At 35.3% G+C, this 27,129-nt stretch overlaps 1 protein-coding gene across 12 annotated transcripts in view; it reads left to right on the top strand.

Annotated features, from left to right (window-relative positions):
• Nucleotides 1–27,129, top strand: part of LOC135835594 (MAM domain-containing glycosylphosphatidylinositol anchor protein 1-like) — a 378,701-nt gene that overhangs the window by 137,689 nt on the left and 213,883 nt on the right. For all 12 annotated transcript variants that reach the window (XM_065349940.1, XM_065349939.1, XM_065349937.1 and 9 more), the window contains one exon: nucleotides 19,715–19,918. In XM_065349940.1, the coding sequence (XP_065206012.1) occupies nucleotides 19,715–19,918 (204 nt within the window). The remainder of the gene's footprint in view (nucleotides 1–19,714; nucleotides 19,919–27,129) is intronic.

Raw genomic sequence — 27,129 nt, 5'->3', positions numbered from 1 at the left:
GATCGAACTTCGAAGCTAAAAATTTGGTATGCACTCCGTTCTCATTCTCATAAAACATCAAAATAAATTGAAAACCAAAATTTCGTAAAAATCAAATTTTTCAAGAATTGGTTTCAAATCCCTTGTACATAATATTTTTGCATAATCTCATCCAAGTGATGTAAGTATTTTTCATCCTTCAATTTTCTCAATTTTATCTGCTTTAATATCATCACGTTTTGTGTGTTTTCATGCGCAAAAATTCTCTTGATTAATTTGCGTTTTATAAATTTTTTTGGTATAGGTACTTAATATGTATGATGGTCTGTGGCGATTTCATTCTTTGAGTATTTGTGTATTCGAGAACTTTGCCACATGACCTTTTTTACCTTCTCTCATTCTCTCTCTTGAATTTCTTATAGTTTCGTTCAGCATTGGATATATGATATGAGTCTACCATGAATACGATTAATATTTCAAAATAATATTTTTCTATTCATAAGTAATACAATCGGGGTTGTATGAATCCACTCCACGTGCGTTTTTTTTTTTTTTTTTGGTAAATAATAAACACAACGATCGAAAACACGCGACAAATTATACGTTGTTCGAAAAAGGGTAACAACACAGCGAATCCAACATTTCTCACACAAATTTTACATAATCGAAAAATGTTGACATGATGCGACAGAATGACGCATCATTTGTCGAACCATATTCGCCTAGTGAATTTTTATACACCTCATCGTCGTTGTTGAAATTATCTACCTACGTCAATTTTCCATCAATTTTTCACGAGGCGTTTTCCACAAACACCGCGTAAATACCTCTTTACTATCTAACAACTTACATGAAACCACTTTGTACTTACTCGGGATTTGTCTCGATGCACATGGGTAAAGAGGTTAGGTATATAGTCGACGATACCAAGGTTTTTTCGAAACGAAATTCAAATTCTCAAAGATCAAGCTCGAATGTGCTGTGTACTCGAAAACCGAACAAACACATTTGAAACGTTCTTAAGCCTTAACAAGGGGCCAATTCGTAGATAGGCACTAGGCAGGTGTAGGGTAGTTGGGTATTTATTTTCGTAAAGTGGAACTCACTAAGTACATACATATAACTTACATTCGATGTAAAAACGCGCAACCACTCGACTAGGTGAAGAATAAAAATCATCTACAATTCAAAAAAAAGAAAAATCGAGAAGAAAAGAAAACTCGAAGAGGGAAAATAGCTACTCTTATAATAAAATATAAATGCAACAGTTCAATCTAACTTGGTTCTTTATTACGTTCTCTACACCAAAAAAATACGCTCGTAAAAAAATATTACCCGTTAACGTTAATTTTCGCCAGAGTTTCAACCAAAAACAAAAAAAAAAAGTACCTTTAAAAAAAAGAAAAAAAACACCTTCCGATAAAAAAAAACAAAACTAAAACACGAACAATTGCATCATTCAGCAGCTAACCATTGTCAGCGGGGATTTACTCTCGACGAGACGGCCATTTGAAATATTTCCAACAACAATGCTATTTTTTTCTTCGGTCTTATTATTTTAACAACTGTTACTTCTTAAATTCATCATTTCCATTATTTCCCTGGGCCACAAACCGCGAAAGGGAAGGGACTGGGCAGCACAGAGTGGCGGGCAAGAGAAGAAAACTACGATAGAAAGAGAAAGAGGGAGGAAAAAAAGATGTGAGCAAGTAATATAATAAACTTTCTTATTATTACATTAAGGGGTTTCGGTCTGCATAATAGGAATCGTCAGTGCTGGAATGAAAATTTCTTCTCAAGTAATTTGCATAAGTTGAAAAAAAAACACTTCCACTTTTTTGCCTGCTTCTCTTCCACGCATATATCCTATCTCTTTCCAAAATTATTGTTTGCCATAGTGCTTTCCTTCACTATCTGCAAAGTTTTTTTTTTATTCGTCTTTTCTACTTTTTTATTCGTATTTTTTTTTTACTTTTTTATTTGTTGTTTGGAAATTTAAAAGTTTTTTAGTTTTTAACGAATAAAATAAAAAGAAGCGAGGCACCTTAAACGATTTTTTTTGTAATTGTTTTAATGGTAGGTATATTTTTACCTATAGCTGCGGTGCCTCGTAGCGTTCTTCGGTTACGATATGAAACTAGGCACGAGTAAGAATATCCACGTAGTTGTTTTATGTAGGTTGGGTATTTTTTTACGACGAGGATTTTCAATGAAATTGGCTATCCTCAAAAAATTCTCCAAAACAGAATCTGCAGCTTCCTGCTTTTCTATCGAGAAAAACTCAAACTCACTTGGGAGGAAAATAGAAGTCTACTTAATAAGGAAATATTTTCTCACACGCTTTGTTACTGCGATCATCTATTGATTATTTGTGACGTCAACATTGAAAAAAAATTGTAAACAGACCCAGACAATTTTTTTTGGTGCTGACGTTACATAATCAATAGATTTGAAAATACGAGCATGCCCCTGGATCTTTTCATCGACTCGCTGATGTTCGTGTTGGCCACACAATCGTGTACAATTACTGTATAGAATATTGGATACGAAACGATGTCCTGCTTTTCACGTAGTGCAGATGAGTGTATAGGTGAATCATTATCGAAGCTCTGTGTAGCGTTCGTTATCGTCGTCACAAATTAGCATCTATTATTACGTCGAAAATTGGCAAAAATTCTATTCTAAATATGCTAAAATTTACGCGAGGTAATCTTTCGAAATTACTGCGGTATTATACATTTATAGAGACGTTTGAGTAATGCTGTAATCTAAAGCGCCACGCTATACATGTGTAAGTTTCTCTCGTTTGTGTAGCAGGATTTAAGACTATAAAAAGAGAGAGAGAGAAGCAATGGGTGGGGGAAATGGTGTACGATGATGGTGTGGTAAGTAGAGATATACGTACACATACCTTTACCTACTTTCAGCCCAAGTATACTGTGTATACGTTCACCTTTTCTCTCGTGTATCTACTCAGTATAGTATACACAATAAAGAATCGTTAGTCTGATTGTATACTACCTCTATATATACGTAGTAGTCTCGTTTTTCTCGTACACAAGTATCTTGTGCACGTATCTTTGCATATCTGGTAAATGTACGGCGCACCAAGATAAAGCAAGCGGCGTTGTAGTGTATAAATAGGATAAATTATAAGCTGCTTTCGTCGGTAAAAAAATGTATTATTAAGGAGTAAGCGGTATTACATTTTTCACGTTGTTTTTTTTGATTCATGTGCTGGAACGTGGAAAACGAGGTAATTGACTCGGGTGATTTGGAAAAGAATTTAAAAAACGTGTAACTACGTTGAGTATGAAGGGCGATAATTCGACATTTCTTTGAAACGCGAAGGCGGTAGTGCACGGAATTGTGTTTGGAGTTATTGATAATGGTAAGAATTTCTACCACTCTTGTAGTCTCTAACCAATGATTATGTACTTACGGAAAATTGTTGAAAAAAATGATAACTTTGAAATTATAGAGCTTTGTTTTTCAAACTTACTCGTAATACGCTTTCTTGAAGGAATGAAAATTAACGTGACTGATAATTCATTTCGAAGAATTTTATTCGAGGTCGATGAGTTTATGCTTTCAATGCTTAGAGTCAAAAAAACTCTATTGTAATTGCCTTTTTTTTTCATCATTGTCAACCCTTAGCCAATTAGCGAGTAGTATGTATTTTCAAAGATCTAATTAACGAGTAGTATTTTTATGACGCCAAGTAATTACCTATATTTTGGCGCCAAATTCGAAAAAGTTACCGCGGCAGTTGTTTCCTCATAAATGGTGATTTGAAATTTTGGAGCGGGATTCATAAATTACCTAATTGTCAAGATATTTTTAAATAGTACAATAAATTATTTTTTGAATTCAATTTTATAAAAATCAGACCTCTTTCTATCAACAAGGAGTGAAAGTGAAAAATCAGAATTTTCTGTTTTTTCAATTAATGGTAGGTACATGTCTGAAGGTGAGATTACGTTGATTAATCTATCAAAAGTTGTTTAGTGGAATGTCCTAATTTTCGAGAAATTTTTTCAACTTCATTTTAATAAAAGTAGTTGGTAGCTACATTCTACTTTATAAATTATGAAAAAGATCAAGAAAAAAGAAATCAGCTTCAAGTTGATATTTAAAAGCGAACTTTAGCAACCAAACCAATGCAACAATCAACCAATAAGTATGATGAAAGATAAATGAAAGCTAGCAAATGCAAAAACTATCTTGCAATCAGCGAATAGCTGATGGCTTGTTTGAATGTGATGGTTTTTTTATCGGGACATGGCAAAAGATGGCTACGAGCCTGCCACTTTATTGTTATCAATTTGGAGGTAACTTGTCGCCAATGATATTTAAGCGTTCACATGACGTCAGCTTCATTCAGCCAATCAAGCGTTTGCTTTTGGTTTTTTACCTCCAAATTGATAAGGGAGCCAGGGTGCGGCCATCTTTTGCCATGTCCCTATTGAATGGCATGAATCATGAAAATTTTATGTGGCTAGACCTCGATGAGTAGAGCTCGGATTTTTATACGATTTGTCATAAATTTTCATTTATCGCAGAAGATTGCGCACGTCCTATGGATTTTTGTGAATCATACAAATTCCGAGTAAAATGAGCCCAACTTGTTAGCGCACATTTTGCATATTTTGGGTTTAAATGCATATAAATGTATATTTTAGACATTTTAAGCGCATATTCGTCATATTTTTGCTACTTTTTCCATTTTTCAGTCATTTTTTATTAAGAATGGAAAAACTTGAAAAACTTGAAAAACTTGAAAAAACTACCTATTTTTTCCACCACGTTGAGGCAATTTGTAGGTATGTTAACCTAAAATTGATTAATTATTCAAAGTAAAATTGAAGACTTTAAACTCTTTTTCTGAATTTCCTAATTTTCTACCCTTCCCTTCACCTTCAAAATGAAAAATCCTTTCTAGAGATACCCATATTAATGTTGCATAAAAGGGCATATTTTGTCATAATTTGACCAAAATAAATGCATATTTTATGCGCATAAAAATCCGAGCACTGTCGATGAGATACGTATGACGAATGGCGCAAACTGCAGTTTTCAACGTGCATTTGCAGGGGAGATAAGGATGCTCAAATTTACGATGAAAATAGGGATATTGTAAAGTTCGAGCGAGGTTCACTTGAAAACTACAAATGGTATAGGAATACTTTCGGAACTTTTACTGGTTTGTAAGTCTATTGAACAACTTTTTGAAGATGTGGTGAGAATCAGTGTTGCCACCTTTTTGAGTTAGCGTTGATAAAATTTCTCCATGGCGTTCATGTTCGAAAATTCTGGAAAAATCATCTCAAGTACAACTTTTTTTTGCTGATTAACGTATCAAAAAATAATTAGGGTGGCGTTTTTTCGTATTCTCGATTCAAAATTTTTAAATATTACACCAGAAAATACGATTTCTCTCCATGAAAGGTCAAAATTGTTCAAATTGGCGTATTTTCATCAATTTGCATAATGTTTTCAAAGAAGTTCGATATCTAAGAATAAAAGCATTTTGTGTTATCTTCGCGTGTTCGCGTAATATTCAAAAAATGATGAAAAATCAGGAGAAGTCTTATAAACGCCTACTTTTAACATCCTATTAAGGGTTTCAGTGTTGTATACCAGATTTTTGCAACTTTCCGTTTGAATATGAGGAGTAAAATTGACGAAAATTACTCGTATGTAGTTGATTTGTGCAAATTTTGATCTTATAAGGAGAGAAATTTGTATGTTCTGGCAATCTTTGGAATTTCTTTAAACAAGAAAACGGAAAAACGCCACCTCAATTTTTGATACGGTAATTAGCCTGAAAAGTTGTACATCAGGTAATTTTTTCAGAATTGTTGACCGTGGACGTCGTAGAGAAACATCATTTTCGACTTTTTCAGCCAATTTTTGTTGCTCACAAAGGTGGAAACACTGATTTTCACTACATCTCCAGACCCACAAACTAACGAAAGTTGTTCTAAAAGTGTGGCATTTATAGTTTTCAAGTCAACTCCTTTTGAACGTTACAATATTCCTGTTTTTCTGAGCACCCCTATCTCCCTTGCGAAAACACTTAACTACGGGATGTGCCGTCACCTGAGTCATCATTAGAGCTGCGATTTTTAAGAAGAAATATGATGAAAATATGCAATATTTTATGCAATTTTTTCACCCAAAATATGCAAAACAATGCAAAATTTTAGTTTCAGTGACATACTCAGAATAGGATTTTTTAAGCTGAAAAGCGTGAAAACTGTTGAAATTCAAAACAAAATGAACGCAGTGATGGAAAAATACAGTTAAAAAAAAATTGGGGAAACAAGTCATTTTATAATAATAAATTCATGTTACTTATGCTTGGAGGCAAAGTACACATAAATGGGAATTTTTTGACGATTTCAATAGAAATGTTACGTTCGTCAGCTCGAAAAAAATAATTTCAGGATGCCAGTTACTGTTCTACTCGTTATAATATAACTATACCTAATCATAATTTTAAATTTTGTAATCAATTTAAGAATAAGTTAATGAACAAAAATTCATTTTTTTAAAAGAATATAATTACCTATGCTGAATTTTCTTTGATGTAATGTCACATGCACTGCGTTTATGTACGAAGTCCATTCAGAAAGTAATGATCCCACGTTTGTAAATCGGCCAGAAATTACGCTATCCAAGTGGGCGAGGTCTCTATGAACGCACCGGAGTCTTATCATTACAATGAGACCTTTCCCAGCTCGATTCATAAATTTTAACCCATTTCATGTTGAATTGGCTGATTTACAAATGTAGGATCGTTACTTTCTGAATCACCCTCGTATCAACTATTTTATTGCATGAGTTTGAAGGTAGGTACTGGTGGATGCGAAGCTGCACCTTGTGACAAGGCAGAGGAATACTCGTCGAAGAACATCGCAATACCACTTAACAAAGAGTACTTGGAGTGACATTTGACAATGCTGATGATGATTTGGACAATGAACTCACAGCTACAGAACTCAAATCCAACAAATTTAGCTACTTTCAAGAAATTAAAACCATTTATACACTCTTTTATTTTAAATTTAAACCGGTACCGACACGTATGTACATAGTTATTACGAGTAATTTACCAATCGAAGTAAAAAACTATTTCCGAATTCGGATTTATCATGGGGATTAGAACAACTCGTATATTCTGTACACCTGAAATGAGAATAATTTAAATTTTGTGATGAGGAGAGAAGTGAAACTACACCATAATATGCTGGCCTTGCTGGGTACTTACGAATGACGATATAAGTGTTTGGATCGATTCCATCAAATATATTGTATAGTGTTGCATACAGTGTCCAATCCATAAATATAGATCAGCGGGATCGACAATGACAGCATGATAATTTTCTGGTGGTAGATGAGCTGAAATTACAAAACAAAAAATTCAGTACATGTAGATGTATTTACTTATGAACTGAGTACATACTTCAGTTCATCATATGTTTAAGTAAAATAAAACTTACCAATCAATGGGTGCTGGAAAATTAATTCCTCCAACTGCCACGCCATTACTTCTAATAGATATGTTACAATAACAGAATATTCAAATTTATCTGAATCTTTAATAATTATTTACTTATCGAAGTCACACTCAGCAAGTAAAGTTAACAAGTGATGTAATATTATCAATACTCAAATCGATATGCGAGCGAATCGATATTTATCGATATTTAATATCTCATATCGATACATCGAACTTTCTTTAAAAAGTGTTGCAAAAAATTCTGAAAATGAATGTTGCAAGATGTTTTTCTGATATTTTCATGTAATCTGGTTGGGGAGGGGGGTTGCATAAGAATCTTCATTCTGCAATCTCATTTCAATTCGTTATGAAGTCGATTGTAAGCAGATTTCGAGTCGTTGTTGAGCTTCCAGCAACTTTTCAATTCTGAAAATCAATGCTGTGAGATATTTTTTTTGATCTTTTCATATAATCGGGTTGGGGAGGGGGGTTGCATAAGAATCTTCACTCTGCAAACTCATTTCAATACCCTATGAAGTCGATTGCAAGTGGATTTCAGGTCGTTGTTGAGCTTCCAGCAACTTTATAAAAATCCTGCGGTACATTTTTGAAACTTGAAATTTCAACAAAATGCCAAAACTGACTTTGCACTCCAATTTTAACACCCTCTGGAAAAGACATCAGGCGAGTTCATGTCATTTTGGAGCCTCCAGTGACTTTTTGAAAATTACTGGAGTATCTCCAGCAGGTTTTCGAAGCATGAAATTCTCACAACATTTTATCAAATAGAGTTGGAAAGCCGAAATTTGCTCCGCAAACTAATTTCAATACGATATGAAGTCGACTGCAGGTGGTTTCAGTTGGGGAATTTCGAGTTTGAGAAATTTACTGGAGGCTCCAGTAATTTTCAAAAAGTCGCTGGAAGCTCCAAAATGACTTGAAATCCGCTCGCAACAACTTCATAGCGTATTGAAATGAGTTTGCAGAATGAATTTCAGCTTTCTCCAACTCCATTTGATGACGTTTTGTGGGAGTTTCAAGTTTCGAAAATCTGGTAGAGGCTCCAGAACAACTCAAAACGGTTTGAAATCGTTTCAAATCGATTTGGAAGGTCGAAAACAGGATATATTTCCAGCTTCCCAGGTCAATTTGGTAAAATTTTGATACTTTTTCCTCATTTCTGGCTTAAATTTGATTTTCAAAAATTCACCAAAAATTGAAAAAGGCACTTTAGCTTTTGAAATTTTGACAGCTGATAAATTTTTGCCTGCTCTTTCGATCTACTTTTGTCATGAGACTTCATTAAAAACTTTTTGGAGAGTTTTCGTATCCCTACATCGAAAATTTATTTTGGAAATTGGGATAGAAAAAATGTCCATTTTGAGCATTTTCTCAATTTTCGAGTGAACCTCAATTTTTTTTTGTTGAAAATCTGCTTATCAAAGTTATACTCCTTCCCATGTTATAATAAAATTTTTGGATCTCAATGCGTTAACGATAAATGATACCCTATTTTTGTACCACCAGCGTGTGTAGAATTTAGCAAGGTACCTACTCATAAATTCTCTTTGATGAAAATTAGCGCTTTGAATCCTTAAAATTGAAACACACTTTTAAATTTTCAATAAAGACAATCTACTTAAAGTCACATCCCATTTTTCAAAGTCATCACAACCATGAATATTGAATGGAAAATTAAGTTTTAAATTTTCAGAGACTTGCAGTTTCAATGTCGATTCGTGACTTTGGTGACTCATTTTTCGCAAAGTGAGATGAGAGGTTTCGCGAAATTGAAATAAATTTCAAAAAGGATTCAAACATTTACATAAATAATCATCGTCCATTTAAATTATCTAAGGAATTAACATTTTACTGACCAAGTTTCGAGTGTTACAGATGAGGAAATTTTTTGAAAGGTCGATATGTCTTGTGGTAACTGGGCTGCAAATAAACTTGTTGAGAATTGTGAGAGGGAAGGGAAGGAGCAATGATTTTGTAATCGTGTGCGCTAAGCGCTGTAACCAACAATAATGAAAATGACTCAAACTAATTGAATGCTTTCAACAATTTTTCACGTCGCGTCTATTTCGTAAATCATTTCTCGTGATTCGTCCCCACACTTTTTTTTAAAAAGGAGTGGAGAGGGGGCTGCACTAACGTCGGGAATAGCTGCACTAACCTGCACTAACGATGCACAATCGACCTATATGGGTTTTATTCGGTTTCACGTTATGGGTGGGGGAGCCATTTCAGTGGCCCCACCCAACGTTTTTTTTAAAAAAATAGGGGAGAGGGGGCTGCAATAACGTCGGGAACAGCTGCACTAACGATGCACAATCGACCCATATGTGTTTCATCCAATTTCATGTTATGGGTGGGGCCACTGAAATGGACCTAATGTACAATGAGTCTTGAGGTATGAGCCTTCATAGTCTGGTAGATAGTACGTTGATGTCGTATGAATTGCATACTTGGTTCGCCGTGAATAATACGTTGCATTTGTATTCACAGCAAACAGTACAGCAATTTTATTCACACCGTTAGAATTAGTCTTCGAACGTACGTATGTTGTATTCAGCGGTTTCATAATCGAAAGATGAATGTTCAGAAAATGTTGAATACAGAGAAAAAATCGACTTGAAATATCCTAATGGTTTTTGTTTTTTTCTAAAGTTTTGAAAATTTCAAAATCAGTTTTAAAGCTTTTGAAATTGATGCCCTATTTTCATAAATCATTTTAAGATCGGATTTTCAAAAGTAAATTCTGTGATTCGATGTTTCCGATGTCCCTCTTTTACCTCGTCCCGAATTTCCAGAAAATTGAAAAAAAAATCACGTGACACGATTTATTAGGTTCCGCCCCTGCAATGCTCTCATTGAATACCAAATGAATTTCTCATTTAAATGTAGTTAATTTTAAAATTCTTTCAACTGATCGCGAATCTAGATAAATTCAGTCGAACTTATTCGAACAATTAATCGAAACAACTCGCGTATTTTACGATTAACTTGAATCTGGAATAAGGAAAACAAACGCGAGCCGGAGCAATTAGTAATTTAATCAATTAAACGATTCATAACTATTGGAATCTGATTAAAGTAAAACCGAATTGCAAATAATCTAAGAAATGTTTTTCAACGAGCAGCGTAAACTTTTTAAAGCATCTTTAAAAAGTCTAATTCGGTTCATTCAATTATAAAAGTTTTTTTTTCCAAATAAAAAAAAAAGAGGAAAGAAAAATTAAACTCTACTCTGTTTTACCCCCTTGGTACCGCTACATCATTGCTCGAAAACACCCTCGTTCACCAGTCCTCCTTCCCTCCAATCCACCAGATTGAAATAAGTCTCACTTTTCATCTGGCCGGAAAGAGGAAAGCGAGAATAAAAATATAGCTACGGTTTCCGCATTCTTGCGGAGTCTGTTAATCAGGTCATCTACGTAATTTCTCATAACATCGTAATTTTTCTATCGAGTTTTACGATAATCCAATTAAAGATCGAGTTTCCCAATAACCTCGTTCGACTCTGTGGAGAGGAATCCACTATCTACAGTATTCATCTGTGGTAATGTCGAACAACGCCTGTCGTATCGGTTACCTGAAGCAATTAAACGAGTAAATTCCGTCAGACTGTATACACGTCGAATTACACCCGGTAACAAAAATTTGATTTATGTCTGCTTCGTCAATTCGATCGTCGTTTGCTTTATACTTTTGACAAAGAGATATCATTTTTCATTGTCTACGTTTAAAAGATTCGAATTAATTATCATCAAAGCTTCAGCGTAAACGTCGTCGTCGTCGTCATTTGGAAAAAAAGAATAAGAGAAAAAAAAGCGTTATACACCTTCGACGATGCGAATACTATAGCTATCTGTTTAAGCAGCCGCCATTGCCATCACCACCAGCAGCATTGATGATGGGTTGTGCACACTTTATTTTTAACAAAAAAAGTACCTATAGAAAAAAAATCCGCCATCGTTACGACCTTGAGGCAGATTTGCCTCACTAAATGCCAAAACTATAGAGAGCCGAGCGTATCGCAAACGTAATATAAAACTTTGGCCCATGAATAATGCAAAAATAAATATTTGATTAAACATTCAACTTATCTTAGCGAATCGAAAGAAATATTTCAAATCCGCATCGATTCGACGAAATTCCCGCACTTTTCTACCTTTAAAAGTGTTTTATTTATTTTCTCCATTAAGAAAAATTATTCGCTTTAATTTTTCCTCCTTGCGCGTTGTAAAATATCTACAAGCATTTTTTTTCTTTCTTTTCTTTTCTTTTCTTTTTTTTATTCCTTCGTACGTCTACTTTTTTTCGCGTTTCTTTTTGTTTTATTATTATTTATCAACCGTTTTGAAAAACATTCTGCTTTTATCATTTCAACTATGAAACTGTTCTCGTTAATTAAATGCGTTTCAACACTTCGATGAAAAATTTCAAAAAGCTTTTAAATACGGACACTTAAATGTAGGTTCGAATTTTAAATACAATTTTTCATCCTAAGCTTTATGAAATAACCTTATGAAAGAGAAACAACCAGGTTATATAAGCTAACGAGAAAGACGAGTATAGTGATGAAAATGTTGCATTAATGAGACTCAAACTGCGTGTAAAATTAATTCGACGATCGCCGAGTCCGTGTTTTATTTCGAGATAAAAAACAACATGTAATGTAAAAATATATCGCGACCAAATGAGAAGAAAATATGAGAAAAATCATAATTACGACGACATTAGAAACGTTAAAAAGCGAGCTCTCGTCGAGGGGAAAAAAATTGAAAGCCTAGTAACAGATTTTTACGTTATAAAATAAACTCGCGCAGTTCAGTAATGAAAGATAGTAAATTGAAAGAAGAGAAATCGTTGCGTGAACTTGCAAGTCTAGGGGTAAAATTAGCGAATAATTGTACCGAACGAAGGGTGCGTGAATAAAAAACCTCTTTTGTGCCTTTCGCAGGGTAAACATACGTGAAAATTTTGCCTCATTCGACGGAAAACCGAGCTAGCAAACTTTTTTAAAAGGCACTCTACCATTAAAATGCTCAAAGATTTTAATATTGAATTTACGAAATGATTCGCCAAGTTGAAAAAAAATATATTCGAGTGGATTATTCGTTTAGCTGACTGAGGTTGCTATATTGCACGAAGACAAATTTTCTTCTCATTTTTCTGCCATTTGATTCACGCGCGTATTTGTTTTAGCTTCGTTATTCTGTGTGAGTTTTTTTTCTCGTAAGGTTGCCGAGGAAAAATTATAAATTTTTGTTTAAATTTTGTATTTATTTACTCGCGGTTTTTAACGACGAACTGCGCGTGAATTTTTCACGATGTTAGCTGAAGGATGAAAATCAAGTCGACAGTGGATTGTAAAATAAGGTGAAAATGTGCGATAGGTAATTAGGTAGTACGTATGTTCAAGAAATTTGGATGGTTGGGATAAGTTGTGGGTGCATTTGTGATAGATGAAGAATATTTGACTGCTTCCTGGTATTTTATGACTCTTGATAATTATTAACTTCTTCTTTCAATTTTCGTAATTCTCTTTGAATTTTAAATCTCGGTGTATCTGCTTGGAATGGCTGTCCTATTGGTGCTTGAGCGTTAGAATGAGCCCAAAATGACGAAATTAGGTTTTGCAAGTTCCAATACCGCGGCAAACTTTCCCCTTGGAAAGCATATTAGAATGCAAAAAAAATTATCGGATAGATTAATATCTTTCGATCGCGCTATACCCATCAATTTTTCTGAAATCAACAAAAATCATTTTTTTAAAAAAATGGTTCAAATAAAATTTTGATTTTTTTTTTACATTATGTAGACCAGAAAAATGATTGTTTTGCTGTTTTGCAAACAAATAATTGTTTTGGATTTTTTTTTTTCAATTTTAAAAAATAGACTTTTTTAAACTGGCTGTTATTTTGAAGCGAGTATCAAGAAAGTTCCGAAACAAACGACTTTTTTGAATAATTTCTGGTCTAAATAACAAAGAAAATATGATCCAAGATCATTTTCAGCGTTTTTTGCAATTTTTGAAAAACTTGATTTTTGTTATTTTTTGAAAAATTGCGTGATCGGAAAATAGTAATCAATTTGAGTTTATTTGCATTTTAATGTGCTTCCCTAGGGGCAAGTTTTCCGCTGCAATAGCACTTGCCAAACCCTATTTTGTCTTTTTTTTCTTTCTTTTTTTGCAAGGTTGCCGGGGGAAAATTATGAATTTTAGTTTGAATTTTGTATTTGTTTACTCGCGGCGTTTAACGAAGAACTGCGCGTGATTCTTCTGATCTACCTATTTAGGTGACTTAAGGTGTTTCCAACCAGGGAGGAATGATTTTTTATGGGTAAATATGTAGTTTGTGATTTGTTTTCGAGTTTCATAGGTTTTGCCAATTGGAGTTTTGGATGATTTTTAGAATGTTGATAACGTCATCGTGGGTCACAGAGAAAATTTTAGAAGGGGTGACAGCTGTTTTAGCTGATTCATCTACTGCCTGATGTCCTTCAATGCCTACATGACATGGGACAAACATGAATCAGGGATTTCTTGTTAGGGCTGTTCAAGGTAGAGATCTTTTGTAGGCAATGGAGTATGGCAGAAACTTCTAATTGAAAATTGAAGAATATTTATGAGCTGTGAAGTTGGAAATTCTACCATCAATAGAAAAAGCATAGCCTGCATGTTCAAACTCATTTTTAGAACCATCTGTGAATCATAAAATGAATTCATGATATTCTATGTACTATAATCTCTATATATTTTTCTTTGATGAAACCAGATGGATACTCATTTTTTTTTTTTTTTTTTGTATTGGGATAAGGATAGATTGAATTCTGGTGAAGTTAATTCCCAGGGAGGAAATTTATTGCATTCGGAAGTGAGGTCTAATAGGTTTACATGGTAATTTATGGAGAATACAGGAATGATTATCAGAATGGTTTGAAATATTTTGAATTTGTTTTTTGGAGGTGCATTTCCCCGGCCCCCCCACCACCACGGTTCGACTTCAAAAATAGGTCATTCGTTTGTGCTACGTTTGTGCTGGTTTGTGCTGAAAATTTTTTCGTTTGTGCTGCCCCCCTTTCGGAGATATTTTGAAAAACTTTTGGGGGGGCTGTAGAAACGGGAGCCCCCCCACTTTCGCGTAGAGGGTCCAAAATGGTGTCAATCGTTTGTGCTACGTTTGTGCTGGTTTGTGCTGAAAAGATTTTCGTTTGTGCTGCCCCCCTTTCTGAGATATTCGAGAGGACTTTTGGGGGGGGCTGTAGAAACGGGAGCCCCCCCACTTTCGCGTAGAGGGTCCAAAACGGTGTCAATCGTTTGTGCTACGTTAGTGCTGGTTTGTGCTGAAGCTTTTTTCGTTTGTGCTGACCCCCTCTCTGAGGTATTTGAGAGGACCTTTGGGGGGGCTGTAGAAACGTAGCCCCCCCACTTTCACGTAGAGTGTCCAAATTAGTGTCAATCGTTTGTGCTACGTTTGTGCTGGTTTGTGCTGAAAATTTCTTCGTTTGTGCTGGCCCCCTTCCTGTGGTATCGAGGGGTTATTTTTGGGGGGGCTGGAGAAATGAATTTTAAAAAGGGGGTTAGACGAAAGGTTGGGAAGAGAAAAATATATGTGTCGTTTGTGATTCGTTTGTGCTGGTTTGTGCTGCCACCCATAACCCTCTAACCCCTCCCCTCACTGAAATACGGCTTTCCACCATTTATTAGGATTACGTCACCCCTATTAAACTTAGCAGATTTCTTTTTTTTTCGAATTTCATTGCTTTCAACAGCTAAATTGATTCATTATCGCTGAAAAATGAGATCCTTAAAACTTAAGTTCAAAAATTTTATTTTGACCGGTGCCCTAAGCTCTACCCTCTCCCCCCTTTTACGGAAGTTGACGTACGGAAACATGGTGACAACGTTTTTTTTTCTTCTCGTTTTTACTTTAAATTTCCAAATATGTTATGTGTACTTGCTTCATTACGAATAACGGTGCATTTTTGACTTGGAAGAGGTACAGTGGAGGGGGTGGAACTGGGCCCTCCAAAAATTGAGTCCAAAATGGGGGGAAATCGATTACGAGTGAATTTTGGTCTCATCGGCGGTCTGATTGATCACAAAACTAGAACAACCGCCTGCGGTGCACATCGTAGAATAATTTTGACCCATAAAGCCCCTGGGGGGGGGGAGTTCATGTCCCCCAAATTTTTTTGTTATGAAAGTTTTGTCAAATTCGAAGTCGACGAAACAAAAATTCACTTACAATCGATTTTTTTACCATTTTGGACTCAATTTTTGGGAGCACAGCATCACTCTCTTCTTCCCTCATAACTCTTCCGGGTCAAAAATGCATCGTAATTCGTAATGAAGCATGTATTTTGGGATTTTAAAGTAAAAACTGGTTTCTTAGAGTGAAGCTGAAAAAAAAAGTTGTCACCGTGTATGTCTATATTAACTTCCATAAAAGAAACGGGGAGCTTAGGACACGGGTCACATTTTTGAGCTGAAATTTTCATGATCTTATTTTTTGGGGATTGATGATTATGAATAAATCTAGCTATTGGGAGCGATGAAATATGAAAAAAAAAATTCATCCTGTAAAAATCAGTGCTATCACACTTGTGGAGGGAGGTATCTTATCTCTGCTTTTTTCCTCCGCAAGTCAATACCGGGTCTTTCCTATCCCAAATACAATAATTCAAAGATTTTCTTATATTTTTCAGACAAAAAAAATCTTTGAATTGAGCAAATATTGATTACTTGAAAAGTTCTGAGACCCAACCACTTACCGCTCCCCCATAAAGCCAATGGCCCATTCAAAATTATTTCGCGACGATGCTAGAGTTTTATGATCAGAACAAAAAAGTCAAGACGAGGTCAGATTTGAAGCACAATAGATTTTTTTTCATTTTCCCCTCAATTTTGGGGGCCTGCAGCTCGAGTTTCCTACCGCCTACCGCCACCCCCTTCGAAAAAAATGAATCTTGAGGTCCAAAATGCATCGCAACGGAACGAGTAGGTACGTGTATATTGTAGGCTTTTATAGGAGGAAAAATCTTATGACTTCTAATGCTGAAAAACAGAGAATAGGTAAAACGGGGTTTTACCATTCTTCCCTGTGTTGATTTTCATAAGGAAAAGGGAGAGCTTGCGGCATGAGTTAAAATCCATATTCTGAGTTGAAATTTAAAGGATCTCACTTTTTAGCTGAAATGAATCAAATAAATTCTGGAATCCGGAAATGTTCATAATTGAAAAAAATTGGGGCACAGGAGCCCCCCCCAAAAGAAGGGTCACACCGAATCAAAATTATTGTTCGGGTCCCGTATTTCTTACTCACAGGATCAAAGAAGTCAATTGTGATGACAAAACGTATCTACATAAATAATAAAAATCCAATTTTCAAAGTTTTGGAGAATTTGACCCCCCCCCCTCCTCCTCTCACTCAGAAATCTGTCTGAAGTGCTTTATATCCAAAATACTTTCAATTAGAGTATTTACTTCGACTTTTTAGTCAAAGAATTCTCGAATTTGACAAAACTTTCATAACAAAAATTTTGGGGGACATGAACTCCCCCCCCCAGGGGCTTTATGGGTCAAAATTATTCTACGATGTGCACCGCAGGCGGTTGTTCTAGTTTTGTGATCAATCAGACCGCCGATGAGACCAAAATTCACTCGTAATCGATTTCCCCCCATTTTGGACTCAATTTTTGGAGGGCCCAGTTCCACCCCCTCCACCGTACCTCTTCCAAGTCAAAAATGCACCGTTATTCGTAATGAAGCAAGTACACATAACATATTTGGAAATTTAAAGTAAAAACGAGAAGAAAAAAAAACGTTGTCACCATGTTTCCGTACGTCAACTTCCGTAAAAGGGGGGAGAGGGTAGAGCTTAGGGCACCGGTCAAAATAAAATTTTTGAACTTAAGTTTTAAGGATCTCATTTTTCAGCGATAATGAATCAATTTAGCTGTTGAAAGCAATGAAATTCGAAAAAAAAAGAAATCTGCTAAGTTTAATAGGGGTGACGTAATCCTAATAAATGGTGGAAAGCCGTATTTCAGTGAGGGGAGGGGTTAGAGGGTTATGGGTGGCAGCACAAACCAGCACAAACGAATCACAAACGACACATATATTTTTCTCTTCCCAACCTTTCGTCTAACCCCCTTTTTAAAATTCATTTCTCCAGCCCCCCCAAAAATAACCCCTCGATACCACAGGAAGGGGGCCAGCACAAACGAAGAAATTTTCAGCACAAACCAGCACAAACGTAGCACAAACGATTGACACTAATTTGGACACTCTACGTGAAAGTGGGGAGGCTACGTTTCTTCAGCCCCCCCAAAGGTCCTCTCAAATACCTCAGAGAGGGGGTCAGCGCAAACGAAAAAAGCTTCAGCACAAACCAGCACTAACGTAGCACAAACGATTGACACCGTTTTGGACCCTCTACGCGAAAGTGGGGGGGCTCCCGTTTCTACAGCCCCCCCAAAAGTCCTCTCGAATATCTCAGAAAGGGGGGCAGCACAAACGAAAATCTTTTCAGCACAAACCAGCACAAACGTAGCACAAACGATTGACACCATTTTGGACCCTCTACGCGAAAGTGGGGGGGCTCCCGTTTCTACAGCCCCCCCAAAAGTTTTTCAAAATATCTCCGAAAGGGGGGCAGCACAAACGAAAAAATTTTCAGCACAAACCAGCACAAACGTAGCACAAACGAATGACCTATTTTTGAAGTCGAACCGTGGTGGTGGGGGGGCCGGGGAAATGCACCTGTTTTTTGGTTAATGTTCTGGCTGGGTTTGTTGGATTTGTTGTTGCTTCAGATGCAATGAATTTATTAGTAAATATAGAAATTCCTGAAGTTTGGAGGGGGTTCACTAGATTCACAGTAGATAAAAGAATGCAATGGGTTTCAGACTGTGAGAATGAGAGACCATTTGAATCTGTCCATTCTTGAATTTTATTAAGGGTTTCTTGGATAAAGAGCTGTGCTATTTGTTAAGTTTCTGAAACATAGGGAGATGTTCATATCGTCTGCAAATATTAGTGACATTGGGCGAGGGATAATGCTATGAATGCTATCAATAAGGAGAATAAAAAGAGTTATACTCAATACAGAGCCTTGAGGAACGCCATTTTGAATTTCATATATGTACTGTACTTGTGATAAGGTATTAAGTATTTATTCTAACTTGAAATTTACGATCAGAAAGAAAATTTGCAATGCAGAGAGCAAGATGTCCTCGAATTCCAATTGAGTGTATTTTTTAAAGAATTTTGTACGTCCATGCTCTATCATAAGCCTTCTTTAAGTGAAAGAAAATTGAAATGACCTTGAATTTGGCAGGTTAGTCTTTATTTTTGGTGAAATGTTTCTAAGATAATTGTGGGTGGATTTGTGGTACATGAAAAATATTTGACTGCTTACTGGTATTTTACGACCTATAAGGTGACTATAGAATTACTCACACTTAGATGCTTGAGCATTGAGGTGCGCCGAAAATCACGAAATTGTGTTTTGAAAGTTCCAATATCGCGAAAAACTTGCCCCTAAGGGAACATTATCAAAATGCAAAAAAGGAAAATCGGATCGATTAATACCTTCTGATCACGCTATGGATATTAATTTTTCTAAAATTGACAGAAATCTATTTTTCAATTTCAAAAATTATAAAAATGATCAAAAATGGTTCAAATAAAGTTTTAATATATTTTTCTACATTACGTAGACCGGAAATGAGGGTTGTTTTGCAAAAGAATAATTGTTCAGGATTTTTTTTTTAATTAAAAAAAATAGACAACTGCACTGGCTGTTAATTTAAAGCAAGTCTCAATAAAATTCCGGAACAATTAACTTTTTTTTAATAAAAAAGTCATCATTTCTGGTTTAAATAACAAGGAAAATATGATCGAGACCATTTTCAGTGTTTTTTGCAATTTTTGAAAAAGTAAATTTTCAATATTTTTTGAAAAATTTATGACCCTTGCGTAATTGAAAGATATTAATCGATCCTATTTTTTTTTTGCATTTTAATATGCTTTCCGAGGATTAGGTAACCTTATTTCGTCCTTTTCGTCCCACCCCATTGAGCAATCCCCAGTGACTTATGCGATGTACTGGTATGAGGAGGAATGCTGCATTAATGTGCATTTTCAGAAGTATCAATGTTTTCATGCAAAACACTTAAATCTACTTTTACATGTTTATGTATTTTGTTTCTTAGGTCGACCACTTCCAGAGGTCAGATGGTACTTGGAAGGTAAACTGATCGACGAAACATATCAAACGAGGTCTTCCAGTCTAGTCGTTAATCAATTAAGAGATCTGAAATTAAGTCGAGAACACCTAAATGCTCAGCTCACGTGTGTCGCCAACAACACACCGTTAGCCAATCCCATATCGAAACTAGTGCTTCTCAATATCAATCGTAAGTAATATTTTTATTAGTATGGTTTACAGTTGCTTTGCATTTTTGTTGATTTGTTTTATTCGTCTGATCAAAAACATTGCATGGTGTGATCTATTTTAATAATGTAATTTGAGATCCCAAATTGTTAATCTCTTATATGACTACTTACCACTGTTGACCTATTCAATGTCCCTTAATTTGTCGTAAATGGGTTTTGTCGGGAAGTTCATTTCAGAACAATTTCAAATTTCTCAATAAAATGAGAAAATCGCTGGTGCTTCCAGAATAGCCTAAAACTAGTGAGTTGAGTACTTATGTAGTAATTGTTGATGTGTGGAAAAAATGTATCTACATTTCATGAAGAAGTCTTAAAATCTTTCTTGAAAACAGCCTTTTAAAATTTTTTGTCAAGAAAAATTCAAAAAATCAACAGGGTGTTCACTCTCTTGGAAAAGTCGGAAAATTTCGTAATTTTCACGCCAAATCCTTGGAATTTTGAAAAAATGATGAATTGCAAATTTTGGATAAGGGCCTTTGATGAAAGGAAAACATTATTTTTTACTTTCTCGAAACACAAATTTTCAAAAGCTTTCGCCCTCGCTTCGCTAGTGGTTGTTTTCTTTTCTTTTTCGAAAGCAAGATGAAAATTTCTAGGTATGTAATGATAATGAAGTTTCTCACAAAAAAACATCGTTTTATGCATCTCGAAGTACAAATTTACAAGAGCTTTTTCGCCCTCACGCGGGCCTGTTCTGGATTCTTTTTCAAAAGTACCTAACTTCCTTCAAATAACAATATTCCAATTCTAAAATTTAGAAAATCATAAAATAAACTCTTCGCATTAAAAAAACCCCCTCGTTTTTAGGCATCTCGAAATGAAAATAAATTTTCAAAAGGTCTCGCCCTCGCTTTGCTCGGGCCAATTTGTTTCTTATTTTAAAATGAACAAATTTCACATTTGAGGCCTCCAAAAATCCAAAATGAAAATTGAAATTTTCATTTGAAGTTTTTCTACCACATCAATCCATAAATTTTCATTCGACACCACCCCCTCTCAAAAACCTAAAAATAGATTTTATTTTAGAAATGGGGCCCAAATGGTATCTTGTTCCGGGCCCGCATCAGCTCTGCTATGTTTTTTTTTAGAAACTCATGGGGAAAAATGACACTCCCATCCCCCCGAAAACTTCTTCCTTAATTACAGGGTGTCTACAGCACGAAAAAAGTACGAATTTACGAAAAAAGCACGAAATTCGAAAATGACCCAAAAAAGTACGAAAAAACGTCAAAAATGTACGAAATTTACGAAATTTGTACGAAATTTTAAAAGGATTTAAATGTTAATTTTCCGACAAAATTACCATAATGTATCCTCAAAATTTTTATTTTTTTCGAAAGCTTTTGCCCTCGCTTCGCTCGGGCTAAATTATTGTTTTCTATATTTTCTCAAATTATTCATTGTGTTTGGAAAGTAGTTAGTTTTAAACAAACTTTTTAAAACGTCATTGGAGGAAAAACTGAATTTTTCACATTAAAATTACTACTGTTTCGCTTCTTGAAACTCCAAATTTAGAAAAGCTTTTGCCCTCGCTTCGCTCGGGCCAATTTGGTGCTTTTTTCCCGCTTACAATTTCAAAAAACCATTGATAAAATTGAAAAAAATTGAGATGAGAAAAACAGAATTTCTTACATTAAAATTGATATTGTTCTGCTTTTCGAACTACAATTTTCTGAAGCTTTTGCCCTCGCTTAGCTTGGGATGGTTTTCTTTTCTTTTTCAAAATTGAAATTCTTTTAAAAAAATCGTCAACAAAGGTATTCAATTTTTAAAGTTTCAAAGTGAAAAATGAAATTCTCATATAGGTACCTACTTCCCGAAATAGTAGGATTTTTCAATAGTTTTCGCCTTCACTTGGACCTGTTCTATGACTTTTTTCTTATAAAAATTAACATCCTAAAAACATCTTTCCAGTTGCATATAAAATTTTATAAACCAAAAAACGAATTATTTGCATTAAAAAACAATTGTTTTTTTTTGTTCTCTCGAAATACAAATTTTCCAAAGTTTTTGTCCTCGCCTCGCTTCGGCCTTTCCTCTTTTTTTTTCAAAGTCTCGTTTTCAAGTCTTTTGAAATCATATTTTCAAACACTTTCGCCCTTCTCGGGCCAATTTTTTTCTTCTTTTGAAATTGTAAAAAAATCAGTTTTGGACCCACAAAAATTCAAAACAGAAAATGAATATTTTCGTAAGTCTTATTAAATATGATATCAATCAGCGAAATGGGCAGTTTTTCCCTAGTTCTGTTGACAAATTTTCAGTCAAACCCTCTCCCCCCTCTCAAAAAACCTCTATGAGGCAAATTATATGTATTCGTTCCGGGCTCGTATAGGCTCTCGACGACCCACACCACACTAGTCAGAACATTAAAATTTTGATTTTTGTAGCCGAAATGACATGATACACCCCCTCTCTCCAATGTACATACCTACAAAGTATAACTATTACGAAAAAAATACGATAAAAGTACGAAAAAGGTACGAAATTTTGTTTTTTGGATTTAGTAGACACCCTGAATTAAAGTGGGGGAGTAAGTATAGAAAATTCGAAAAATGGTCTGGAAAATTGATCTGGAAAACCTGGAAAAGTCAGGGAAAAAGACTTGCCAAAAAATAGTGGACACCCTGATAAATTTCAGCCCCTGAAATTTCGGTTTCGGAGGTTTTAGGACATGCTCTCTTGATTTAGCTTGGTTTCGTTCAAATCGGCGAGTATGAGCGAAAAAGGTTCTCCCTTTGTGAGAAAAATGTCGGAGCTGCGTTGAAATTTTTCAAAGGGAAATTTTTTTCTAAAAATTTACTCGTGTTTTCCATTCTTGTGTCACCTTGTCAGATAGCCGCGAAATATTTGAAAAACTACCTACATCTTGAATCCTGTATTCGGAAAAAGAGAGTAGGAAAAAAACGGGTCAAATCCATCAATGACCCCCGGTGATGTGCTCTTGTTAGTATTTCGAATACAGAACGTCGGATAATACGGCAGTTCCACGTAAGAGCGAGTAAAAATGTCGTCGAATCGTTCACTGTACGAGGAAAATATGAATAGTAAAACAACCTTTGGCGGAAACGTATCTCAAAACTGAATCTATAACCTTGAACAATGAGCAATCTCGTGTGCCCCTACCTCTGTCTCTACTCTCTTTCTTCTTGCCAACCTACGGAAGGAAAAGTTGAAGGAAAAAAAACGCGTAAAAACGAAGAAACGAAGAAAAACTGTCTCGGAAATTCAACACATGTTAGAAAAACGAATAAAAATACTAGCGAGGGGTACATTTTACGCGTATTTTACGTCATATATGTATAGTATACCTCCTCGTTCATCCTTTTTTTGCGACTCGTTCGCCTCGTGTATCTGCCTGCCTGCCTGCGTGCTACACACATTCACGAGCTTGGAAATCTCATTGTATTTAATCACGAGCAATGTCTGCAATTTCCGAAATATTTTCTACTTTTCTAATGATAACATATTTGCCGATGTACGACGAGTTTACGAGAGAGAGGAAAGAGTGCCATGCCGAGCATTCCCTTATAGTATACTCGTACTCCTACATTGCCATATACTCGTATATACGTTATAGTACATAACATACGGTTTTTACGACGAGCCTGCTCGTATGGCTAAAGTAGTCACAAATGGCGATGCTGCGGAACTGGGCAGGGATTTTGTTTACAAAACGATTTTCATTCGGTAAGATTCGTTTCTGCGCTATTGTTTTCCTAAATTGTGTGTCATTTTCTACTACTAGCATTGTGTTTCGCGTATACGTATACTACTAAAACTAACAATGAACTGTTTTAGCTACCGAAAATAAGGCACGCCGATTTTATGCTTTAGAAATTTACGTTATCACTTTTTTCAGCACAGTCTTGCTTTTCTGCACTTTCTCTCTCCTTGTTGCGTGTAATGTCGTCTCATCTCATCTGCCATCTTCTGTCTATGTCCATTATAGCCAAATATTGGTCGTAAGAGAGAGGAAAAAAATACCTCTTCATGTTCGCCAATCTGTCGATTATTTTCTATACACGTATTGTTACATAATGGTCCAGAATACTGCTGGAACAAATAAGTATGACGACGTACACACATACGTATACTTACTCGTATGTAGGATGAGGATATACACAGAGACTTGTGTAGAAGCATTTTACTCAACACCCATACATGTTTCGTATATAGCACTGTCCGGTGTATTGTGTTGTTTGATTTTGATGCAATGCCAAATACAGAAATTGAAATCAGTGCTCATGACATGGTCTAATTTATTGGTATGTGGATGAGTGTTTGGCGAGGTGAGTCTTTTGTTCAATCGAACTCAGCATTTAGGAGCCTTTTCTTCGAATTCCGTACCTTGTGTTTCTCTCATCTCATCCCACGATATATACTCGTATTCTCGTAAACTTACACACACATAGTAGAGTAGGTTGCTTTACACTACACACATACATACTGGGCCCATAACCCATAACATTGTGCCATTGTTGTCTGGTGTTGTCGGTGCTGTGCCGTGTGCCGGTGTATATGGGATGAAAAATTGAACTGTTTTTCAAATCTCAATCTCGTGTTGTATTCTACGTACATGCGGCACTATTTTGTAGATGAGATCTTAACGGATGTGAGACGCATATTGTATCATCTAAAAGGGTTTCGCTTCTCGCGACGAGTTCCTCTTTCTCTTTCTGTTTTCTGACTAGGGTGTTATGTGCTTTATCTCTTTCTCTCTCTTTTAGTAGAAATTGGCTTTATCGATTCCGCGTGCTGTCTCGCGGAATTCTAGCGTCAATTTACATCAATTTACAAATTGACGGTTTACTTCTACGATATACTCGTCCTAATACGACGCGAGTCTCTTTTCGTCGCGCTTATACCATTAATAGAATATAATTTTACGGATTATTTTCGTCGTGTATGTGTAATGTGCGATTGCGTGTGGACTACAGTGTGACTAGAAAGTTCTATCTGGTGTTTTTCGTGTTGTGTTGAACGAATATACATGTAGTGAAATGATTAGAGTGATGTTGGATTTCTTACAAAAGGTGTCCCAAAAGTCCCTCCGCATCGGCAATAAAAACTGGTTTTACTACTCAAAAAATGTATTTGAAATGAGAATGTCAGCCATGTTTAGATACAAATTGGAACGATTCTCAGGAGACGAACTTTATTGAAAGTGGTTTGGCAGTTTGTTATCAAATGGCATAAGCCACAACAATTTTTCAAAGAATGAGAAGTGAGGCGAATGTTTTCTTTTAGTAGGTATTAAGTAAATATTGTACTCGTAGACTGTTGAAAAATAGCCATTTACATCATTTCAATTTTTTGGGAAACTTATTTAAACCTATCATTCTACGAAGAGACGTTCTCCTGTAATTAACCAATATCGGAAAATTCAGGCCTGTGTGTATCTGTATACACATGACCTGTACCAAAGCCGAACATTTAAGCTGATTAAATTTACTCACTGAAATTTTTAAGTCTGTTCGATTTTAAGAAACGAGTTGAGAATAATTCGAACCTGAAACGATCCGATTACGCGAAAATTTCAGCGTCGATTCAACCCTTCAACTTTTTACCGAAAGGCGAAAGTATTAATAATTACCTACTTACTTACTCACGTATAATTATTAGTCTTAGTTAAAAGCAAAAAACAGGGTTGTGTTATTAGTTTCTTCAATATTTTTGGAACAACTTTTGAAATAGTTCTGTTATATGTAGTTCTACAAAGAACTAGGTACCTTATTTATTTTGAAGTCGTTGAATCAGCGAGTAGTTCGAACATGTATTGATAATTCTCAATTGCAGGAAACTTTCAAATTTTATTGAGCAGACAATAATTAGCATGTATAATATGTCTTTATGATGATCACCTCTATAAACCGTCTCTTAGTTTTCTTGTTCTTTTTTTTGCCGGAAGTTGAAAGGCTAGACCTTGTAGAGTTGAAGTAGAATTGAAGGCAGTTCTGATTTATTGTATGCGAAAAATTCGGAAGTTGGAAAAGTGACACATACAATTTTGATTCTTGACCCGTTAAAAATTTTCAAGAAGCGAAAATTTTTTCGTTTTTAAAAATATACGAATTTTGAAGTTGAAAAAAAATCTCATAGAAAACTTTTTACAATATTTTTATCAGCTTGTTGATTTTTTTGAGTTGATAGAAATATAGTGGCATACATTGAGGTGGAGTGGGAAAAAAAATTTACCCTTTACTATGAAGAAAATTGGGTCTGATGAGTGTAGAACGATGATTATTTATAGGTGACATGTTTCATAGTGTAAATTTCATTACATTTCATTAAGTAGCTGCCTGATTCTGATTTTCTTGTCTTCTTGTCTGCATCTGAAATCCTTTCATGACTCTATCGGTGCGTTTTCAACAATTTTGACTTTTTCAGCATGTTTTAGGTGATATGTATCTATGTACATATCTTGGAAAAAACAGCCTATTTTAAAAAAATTTCAAAGTCTGGCATTTGGGTCAGGTTTTGAAAATGATTTTGGCCCAATGATCCATCCATATCCAATAGGAATTTTAAGTAAGATGTGGGGAAGAAAAGTTACAAATTTGCAGCATGCGAATGCTGGCTTTGCTTCGCGACTGTCTTGCTTTTTGACTCGAGAAAGATATTATGTATCATGCTCGTATTATCTTGCATCGCAATCAGATAGAAATCATCAATGAATAAGGTGGATCGCGAAAGAAGATTTTGACCAAAATTTAGTTAAGACCCTCATTTTTGAGTGGAAATCTTCCAAAAAAAAATAAAAATTTAGCTCGGGAGGTGCTCTTGAAGATGAGATATCTAGGCGATCAATCAGGGAGCATTTTCGAAAAAATCTACTCAATCTGTTTGGGATAAATGAATTTTTCTGAAAAATATGTACGAATAGTGTTTAGGATTCTACGTCGACCTAGGTCATTGCCGTCAAAATTCAAAACCACTTTTAAAGTTCCACTGAGTGATTGAGAGTTGCCAAATCACTCGTTTTTGGGTAAATTCGTGTTTTAAAAATATTTTCTTTTCAAATATCCCGCATTAATCGTGTCAATATACCGAGTGATATTATTTCTTAAACTGGAAGAATACTGCAATTTGAAGCACCCTAGTGTCAATGTTTGGTCATTAATATTGCCAATTTCAGAAAATGGAAGAAAAATGACTGGGTAATAATACCTAA

The sequence above is a fragment of the Planococcus citri genome, chromosome 2 (genome assembly GCF_950023065.1).
Source record: "Planococcus citri chromosome 2, ihPlaCitr1.1, whole genome shotgun sequence".
Lineage (NCBI taxonomy): Eukaryota > Metazoa > Arthropoda > Insecta > Hemiptera > Pseudococcidae > Planococcus > Planococcus citri.
The sequence above is the reverse complement of the archived record's forward strand: the minus strand, read 5'-3'. Positions and strand labels throughout refer to the sequence as shown.